The sequence below is a fragment of the Perissodus microlepis genome, chromosome 9, assembly GCF_051167445.1.
Source record: "Perissodus microlepis isolate ML-2025 ecotype Zambia chromosome 9, ASM5116744v1, whole genome shotgun sequence".
NCBI classification, from domain to species: Eukaryota; Metazoa; Chordata; class Actinopteri; order Cichliformes; family Cichlidae; genus Perissodus; species Perissodus microlepis.
Window position 1 is genome coordinate 31,044,943 of NC_140469.1, and position 9,343 is coordinate 31,054,285.

Genomic DNA, 9,343 nt, shown 5'->3' on the forward strand with positions numbered 1-9,343 from the left:
AAATTGAATAAACTATCATCTTGCCTTTATTTTTAGTTAGCACATACCTTAAACACTTAAAGCTGTAAGCTAATGATAGTTATATAAGAGCAGATGCATGCTGGTTCAATAAGCTGTACGTTTTACGTCCAATGGATGCATGATCTGATTAGTCGACTAATTGCAAAAATAATTGGTGACTAGTCGACTATCAAAATAATCGTTTGTGGCAGCCCTAACTGAAATCAATTTTTTGCACGCAGCAATGAATTTTGTTCACTCAAATTTAGCTTTTCTTCGCTCAAAATAAATTTCTCCTCAAAGTGCAACATTTGCACCAGCAAATTGTTTTTACGTGCACTCAGAATAGTGTCACAAAAATAATGCCATATATTGACAATATTTGGCTCTACATATCTGTGTGAGCAGATTTTCTCTCACGTGAAGAGTGTACTCAGGTAGCTGTCTGAATGCTGGACACTCGCAGACGTGTCTAAAAAACACAGGGACGGCCATCTTTTCGAGTCACGAGACCGCACAGCAACTAATCACAGAAGAGCAGGAAGAAGGGGCGGAGGGTGGTACAGCTGATGCAGAACTGTCAGCTGGGAGAGACGAGTGGGAGAGTTTCGGTTTAAGTGAATTGCTTTTGACTTTGGACTATGAATTTGGATCACGGACTTTGGCAGTTGGCATAAACTGATATGTGACTGGCTGGAATGGCGTCTCAGGTGGGTGAGGATGATAATATGGACTTTGGTGAATGGACCCTGGGTTCTAGTGGGGGAAGATCAAGAAGAGGGAGAAGCAGGAAAGAGCATGCTTATTTGTTGGGGGCCCAGTTCGGATGAAGGATCTAGGGTGGTGTGGAGAAAGACGGTGATGGAGGAATTTAAAGTAATTTGAAATTCAGGTCGGAAGATGAGAATGTGCGATTGAGCCCAATAGCGGTGTCCAGAGAGTTGAAAAAGAAGTTTGGAGAAGTCCAGCTGGCCAAAATTCTCAGGGATGGTAACTTATTGATAGTGGTTAAGACAGAAGAACAGAAAAATAAGGTGTTGGGTGCCGCAAGCATTTGTAAGACGTCTGTAGCAGAGAGAAGGATATTGGGAGGAAATAAAGTTACACGAGGGGTGATTACAGGTATTCCAGTGGACGAGGGTCTGGAAAAGCTTAAGCGGTGTATAAATGGTGGTGAGGTCAGTAATGTAAAAAGACTGTTGAAAACAATTAAGGGGAGAGGGTTAGTAGCTTGTCAGTTTTATTGGAATTTCAGGAAGCTGTTCTGCCAGATAGGGTTAAAATAGGATGCATGAGTTTTCCTGTTAGAGCCTACGTGCCACCGCCCCTCAGGTGCTATAAATGCCAAAGATACGGTCACATTGCTGCAGTTTGTAAAGGGAAACAGAGGTGCCCCAAGTGTGGTGGTGAGCACAGATTTGAGGAATGTGGGGATAATGTACAGGAGAAATGCAGTAACTGTGGGGGGCAGCACAGGGTAAGTTATGGGGGGTGTGAGGTAAGGAAGAAAGCCATGGAGGTCGAGCAGGTTAAAGTAGCTCATAACATAAGTTATGCAGAGGCTGCCAGGAGGGTTCAGAAAGTGCAGGACGGAACAGGAAGAGTCCAGTCATCGGAACTGGTGCAATCGCATGGAACTAACCAAGGACTGACAGTTGAGAAGATGATTTTGTTCATTGCCTATGTTATAAATTGCACCGACCAAGTCAAAGACAAAACGGAGAAAATTAAGATCATTGTTAAAGGAGCGGAGAGGTTTTTTGGCATTAAAGATGTTTCTTGGGAACATATCAATAAAAGACTTGGAGGGGAGGGGCAAGCGGAAGGTTCAGGGGAGAGGATGACATGATTATTTTACAGTGGAATGCCAGAAGTTTGACAGCTAATGGTGCTATCAAGAGTTTAAGGGATTCATAAGAAAATGTAAAATGAAACCAGAAATAATCTGTGTACAGGAGTCATGGCTTAAAAGCACTTTGAATTTTGTTATTAAAGGTTATGATAGTGTCCAGAGGAATAGGAAGGAGGGTAATGGAGGAGGATGTGTAACGTTTGTGAAACAAGGGATCCAATATAGAGTTGTAGCTACAGGAAGGCAGTTAGAATTTATCATTCTTGAAATATGGGGAGGAACTGGCAGTATTAGAGTGGTAAACTTTTATAATCCAGTTAACAAACTATTAGCAGTGGAGGAACCTGGTGCATATTTAAGGGGGAGAATAATCTGGTGTGGGGACTTTAATGCACACAGCACATTGTGGGGTAAGAGTAATGATCGGAATGGGGCGGTGATTGAGGAATTGATGGAGGTAAAGAATTATGCATGTTTGAATGATATAGGGGGCACTAGGGTAAATGTTAGAACAGGGGTCGAATCAGCCATTGATCTTACCTTAGTATCGGACTCAGTGGCAGGCATTTGTTAATGGGAGATATTGAAAGAGACTACTGTAGGGAGTGACTATTATCCTATTCTGATTGAGGTAGAGCTGGGTGTTGAGAAACAGGATATAAGAGGTGTCAAGAAGTGGTGTTTCAGTGATGCTAATTGGGATACATTTAGATTAATTAGTGATCAAGAAATGCAAAGGATCGATATGAATGTTGAGGTTGATGATTTAAATGATTCTATTTGTAAGGCAGTGTTAGACGCGGCAGGTAGGGCAATAAGGAAGAAGGAAGGGAAAAGGGAAAAGAGGATTGTACCTTGGTGGACAAAGGAGTGTGTGGAAGTGATTAAACTTCGAGGTTTTTAAGATTTTAAAGAGGAATCACAATTTTCAGAATCTTGTTGGATACAGAAAGTTATAAGTTAAAGTAAGACAAACCGTTAAAAAAGCAAAGAGGGATTTCTGGAGAGGTTTTTGTAACTCAGTTGGGAGGGAGACTAAAATACACAGCGTTTGGTCAATGATTAGAAGGATGAATGGCATAAAAAGGAAGTATGGGTATCCAATTCTGAGGCATGGAGAAGTAGCAACGATTAAAGATGAGGAAAAGGTTAACATGTTGGCAAAATAATTTGTCAAAATCCATAGTTCAGGCAATGCTAGTGAAGTAGGGCGAAGAGGAAGAGAATTGACAGTCACAGAGAATATAGATTTATTGGATCAGTTGTGTTATATCATGTTAAACCATCTTAGTGAGTCAGGTAAAGAGCTTTTGTTAGAGTTGTAGGGTAGGGTAGGGTTTGGGAGGGTGGGAGGCTGCCAAAAAGCTGGAAGGAAGCTGTGGTGGTACCCATACGGAAACCAGGAAAGGATGACACAAATCCAGGAAATTTTAGACCAATAGCTTTAACATCACATATTTGTAAAGTAATGGAGCGTATGATAAATTAAAGATTAACGTACTATTTAGAAACTAGAGGATTTATCTCTGAACATCAAAGTGGGTTTAGGAGAGGGAGGAATACCATGGACCAGTATTGTGTTTGGAACATGAAGTTAGAAAAGCACAAATAAACAAAGAAAGTGTAGTTGTTTTTTGATATAGAGAAAGCCTGTGATATGATGTGGAGAGAAAACATACTAATTAAAATCTGTAAATTGGGTATTAGGGGGAAGATGTACCGGTGGATAATGGATTTTTTAAAGGGAAGACAAATTCAAGTGAGGATTGGGGAGGTTTATTCTGAAAGGTTTTTGGTAGAAAACGGTACACCTCAATGGAGCATAGTGAGCCCTTTGTTGTTTTCTTTAATGATAAATGATGTGTTTGATGACATAGAGGGTGGATTGGGGTGTTGGCTTTTTGCTGATGATAGGACAATATGGAAGAGAGGGAAAAATGTTGACTTTATTGTGAAGAAACTGCAGGGAGCACTTGGGAAAGTTAAAGAGTGGTCGTATAAGTGGGGTTTTAAATTTTCAGTGAATAAGACTAAGACAATGTTCTTTACAAGGAAAAGGGTTAGTGAGGAAGTTAAGCTAAAGTTGTATGGTTTAGAGTTAGAAAGAGTTAGGCAGTTTAAGTTTCTGGGAATGTGGTTGGATGAAAGGCTGACATGGGCTGTTCATATTCAGAAAATGGTGGATAAATGCAAAAAAGTATTAAATATATTGAGGTGTTTGGTTGGGAGGGAGTGGGGAGCAGATAGGAAGTCCTTGAGAGCCATATGTGTGGGGTTGGTCAGATCTGTGTTAGATTATGTGTAGCATACTATTCAGCTGAAGACACAACTCTAGTTAAGTTAGACATTGTTCAACATCAGGTGCTAAGACTCTGTACAGGTGCTTTTAAAACAACTCCTACTGCAGCTTTGCAGGTGGAAATGGGGGAAATGCCACTAGGACTGAGAAGAACACAGCTTATGCTTAATTATTGGGCAAATCTTCAGGGCCATGGACAGGATCACCCAACACAAGCAGTTCTCAACCCTTGCTGGGAGAAAGAAAGGCGGAAATCAAAGAGCTTTGGGTGGATTGTGGGTGCAAGAGCAAGTGAATTTAAACTGGATCAGTTATACATTTGTCAAAGAGTTTAGTTACCAGCAATACATCCATGGATACTTCCCGAAGCCATAGTAGATTTCACTCTACTGGATAAGAAGAATAAGGATGGGGAATTTATTTTAAACTCCTATACTGTGCAGGCTTACATTGACCAGTTTTATGGTTATGTTCAATTATATACGGATGCAACAACGAATTCAGCCAGTCAAATTGGTGTAGCAGTTGTGGTCCCGGAGTTCATGGTTAAAATAGGAAAAAGGATCACTGATAGACTGTCAGTATTCACTGGAGAACTGCTTGCAATTCTGTTGGCTGTTCAGTGGGTGGAAGATATGAGGCCATTAAAAGCTATCATTTGTTCAGACTCAAGAGCATCATTGCTTAGTTTACAGTGTAGTCACTCAGAAGCGAGAGCAGATATTCTAGCAGAGATTCAGCAAACACTTTTCAGAGAAAACATGATGGGTCTTACAGTTGTGTTTCTATGGATTCCAGCCAATTATGGAATAAAGGGGAATGAAATGGCAGACAGAGCGGCAAAGGAAGCAACAAAACACGGGACAGTTGACCTGGCTGTTAGTTTTGGTCAAGCTGAAATAAAGAGTATCATATGGCAAGAAACGAGGAGTAGATGGCAACAGCAGTGGGAGGAGGAAAAGAGAAGATGGTGGTTGTATACAATACAAAGGGGGGTATAGGAGAAATGAGGACCACTGGAAGGAGCAAGAGAGAGGAGGCGGTCATATCGAGATTGAGATTTGGTCATACTGGGTTGAATGCAACACTATTCTTGATTGGGAAACATAATACGGGGAAATGTGCCTTCTGTGGAGAAAAGGAAACTATAGAGCATGTGATATTGCACTGGCAGAAATATCAGGTGGAGAGGAGACAATTGAACCAAAATCTCATTACTACGAAAATAAAACTGGATCTGGTTGACCTATTGCAAAAGGAATCTGGAAGTGAAAGTTACCAGGCTTTATTTCAGTTTTTTTTTTAAAGCGGGAAGAGTGTTTGAACGGATTTGTGGTTTTTTTTTTAGTTTTTTTGTTTGTTTGGGGTTTTTTTTTTGGTTTTTTTGGTTTTTTGGGGGGGGGGGGGGCGGGGGAGCGTCATTCCAGTCCACACTCCATGCTAGTGATGGCGGTAATGCGCCAACCGCCAATAACATTTAAGAAGAAGAAGAAGAAGAAGCAGAAGAGGGTGGAGCAAAGTGTTTGTGCAGGAGGGGAGTCGAGCAGAGAGAGCTGCTTTTTCATGAAACGGGAGTAAAGTAGTGAACTTAGAGGAGAGAAACAAACTAAAGTATCGATCATAAACCACTACCAACGTTGGATCGATACGTGCATCGATCTGCCCACCCTTGTCTCCCGGATCGTAGCTGAGATCAGCGTGAACCACGTGGGTCTCTGCTCCCTGATCTGTTTCCTGTGTTTGGAAAGAGTTCCAGCTTCATCACGGAGTTTCTCGGTTTGTGGGCTCATCTAAAGGTAAGCACCGAGCTAACTTTACTGTGAGTTCAGTTCATGTTGAGTTTAGCTCCTGAATGAGGTCTTCTGCTGCTCTCCTCGGTGTCTGTTCACAGTTTATTGTGAACACGTTGAGAGAAGAGTGAGAGAGTGTTTGGAGAAAAACACCAACTAATCATTAGCTCAGCATGCTGGGAGAAGTTGAGCGTTTGCTGGCAGAAAGTTGGAGCAGAAAAGTCTTTTCATTGTTCCTGCAGCTGTTTTTCTGCCTGCACCAAACCTCTACAGCCTCATTTCTATTTGAAGTGATAACAGGAAATCAGAGCGATCTGCTGCAGTATCAGGGTCACAATAAACTTTATTGTCCTGCTGCTGTGGATGAACACATGAGAGGAAGTGAACTCCTACAAAGTCTCATTTTAATGAGTCTGGCTGCTGTAAAGTGATGCACAGGAAGATGTTAGCAAAAACTAATGAAACAGAGATAAAAGTAAACAGTGTTCATATCTCATATTGTTGTCACTGAGGAGAGTAGTAATGTTTATTTGCTCTGCTTCTTCTTGTCAGGGATAAAATACATATCTATACTTTTTGTGTCCCAGCTGAGTAACAGGAGGAGAAGAGTCTGGTGGAGCAGCAGAGGAACAGTTTCAGCCATTTGGACTCAGCTCAGCCACTACAGAGGAAACAATGACTTCAACACAGGAGGTGAGAAAAATATCACAGTTACACTGTTATTGAAACTGTGTGCACAGCTGGTTGTTAACAGCATGTTCAGCCCTTATTCTAGGCGTTTAGAGATGCACATAAGATTCTGAGGAGAGAGAAGCAAGTACCTGCCCTGGTTCCCAAACCAAACGGCCAAAACCAGTTATGAGCAAAAAAAAGGTGATTTTTATTTAATGTCAGGAAGCATACCTCCAGGGTGAACCCAGGCCAAAATAATACACAAAACCAACTAAGTCCCGCCAGAGGAAACTTAACTAAACCCTAAGGGGAAAAAACAAACTAACAAACAGATGACAATAGCTACTCCTCGCTTCCAAGCTCAGAAACAGGAGAAAAACAGTTCAAAAGAAAAGGTGGCATACCCCTTCAGCTTCAGCCTATAGACGCATAAGCACTGAACATATACACATGATTGGTGGCTCTAACGGAGCATGCTTACATACATATAATAACAAATAATAACACAAGAATTTGGAATCCAGGGCCAGGTCAGAGTCTGCTGTCAAATCTGATCACTCTCGCACTTACTCGCTTCTCTCGCTCTCTCCCGGCAGTTGTCAGTGCGGCTTTTTGAACCCAGTCACATGATCAATGGTCCAATCAGCAGCCCACTACTTTTCATTAGAGGAAGGACCTGCAGAGATTCTTATCACACTGTAAAGAAACACAACACAGCAGCTAACACAGACTACTTATGGCCATAACACCCCCCCCTCCCCCATTCCCAAGATCAAAACATCTCCTTTGTAGATGTTTTGACAGTTAGGAATAAAAGAAACTTCGAGACAGTGCATCCGCTAGTACATTCTCTGTACCCTTTTAATGCCGAATTTCCAGATTGAAATCTTGCACCAAGATAGACCATCTCATAAGTCTTTGGTTCGAATTCTGCATTCGCATTAGGAACACCAGGGGATTGTGGTCGGTATAAACAATCACAGGCGAGGGGCTGGAACCAACATACACCTCAAAATGCTGCAATGCGAACAGCAAGGAAAGGGCTTCTTTTTTCAATCGTGCTATACCTTTGCTGATGAACATTGAATTTCTTTGAGAAATAGCCGATTGGGTGATCCATAACTTGTTGATCTTCCTGTAAGAATATGGTACCTGCCCCGTTGGCACTGGCATCTACCTCTAATTTGAAAGGACGTGCAAAATCAGGGGCAGCCAGCACGGGCAAACTGCAAGGAGAGTTTTGACAGCCTGGAATGCACTCTGACATGCAGAGGACCACACAAAAGGTTTTAACACACTAGTGAGGCTAGTGAGGGGTGCAAATACTTCTGCAAAGTTTTGGCAGAAACCTTAGTAATAACCCACCATGCCGAGAAAATGACGGAGCTCAGGCCGGGTACGGGTTGGGGGCAGGAAAATTCAGTATGGCTTGGATTTTTGCCAAGATAGGGCGCACTTGTCCCCGACCCACCTGTTTCCCTAGATACGTCACAGTGGCTATGCCAAACTCACACTTGGAAACATTGTGGGTGAGGTGTGCCCCTTCCAAGCGACGAAAAACATCAGTGAGCATTTCCGTATGCTCTGACCAAGTGTCTGAGTAGACAATAATATCTAGATACATCTAGATACACTTCACAATTGCTCAGGTTTAGTTTTTTCATCCTGGGTTCCTCCATACATACAGAATCTACAGTCACAAACAAAAAACACCGAAGTTACAAGAAAATACAAAGATCAGATTTTTTTGATTTTTTTTTTTAACTTTTATTTAACTTTTCCCCCAACAAATACAAGACTGGTTCACGTCCAAAATAATAATACTGCACAGCACTAGAGTATTACGACATTATGTCCTTAATTATTGTCCATTAGGGTCCAGTTTACAAGTTACTCCCAGTGCTTCCAGTGGTTTCTTCCATTTGTCCAGAATACTTCGGGAGCTCCCATCAATATAATGTCCCAACCTGATCAGAGTCATAACATCACTGATGAGCGACTTCCATAGAGAAATGGAGGGAGGCTCAGCCCCCACCCATCTCAACATAATACTTTTCCTGGCCAACATTAACAGTGACTGAATTACATGCTCATGTTGTACCAGTGAAACAGGGATATATCCCAATAAGCACATTAATGGGTGTTCTGTTACCTGCTGACCAATGGCTGTACTAATATTGGGACAGACCTCTTTCCAAAAATGACTGAATAATAGCACATTCCCACAAGCAATGGAATCTAGTGCCCATTCTGACCTTACACTTGAGACAATTTGGAGAAATATATACGTTGTGCAGGATTTTGTACTGCAGTTCTTTAAATCGGTTACAAACAGAGATTTTAGATGGAAGGAGCAGGATTTTGTCCCATGCCTGTATATCTATTTCACACTTAAGTAATGTCCCCCAAGATTTTCTCAACCATGCCAGTTTATCCACAATTAGGGCATAAATCTCTGAATAAAACTTTGATACAAAATGTTTACGCTCCCTATTATCTAGAAAGAATTTCTCCAACCGAAAATGATTTAGCATTTTTTAACACATAATTTCTCAATTGCAAATACTTATAAAACTCAGTCTTTGACATAGAATACTGGGACTTCAAGGATTCAAATGATTTAAACTCACCATGTTTAAAGAGGACATAAAACCTCTTTACACCTACTTTATGCCATCCCACAAAGCTCAACCCTATGTTTTGCGGTAGAAGGTATGGATTATTTATAAA

The 9,343-nt window shown here is 41.4% G+C and overlaps 1 protein-coding gene across 2 annotated transcripts in view; it reads left to right on the plus strand.

Moving 5' to 3' along the window:
• Positions 1-5,655: 5,655 nt before the first annotated feature.
• The window catches only part of LOC146380835 (uncharacterized), a 21,019-nt gene continuing 17,331 nt past the window's right edge, over positions 5,656-9,343 (plus strand). For both annotated transcript variants that reach the window (XM_084939868.1, XM_084939866.1), the window contains exons 1-2: positions 5,656-5,947; positions 6,529-6,634. In XM_084939868.1, the coding sequence (XP_084795994.1) occupies positions 6,617-6,634 (18 nt within the window). In that variant the 5' untranslated portion in view covers positions 5,656-5,947; positions 6,529-6,616. The remainder of the gene's footprint in view (positions 5,948-6,528; positions 6,635-9,343) is intronic.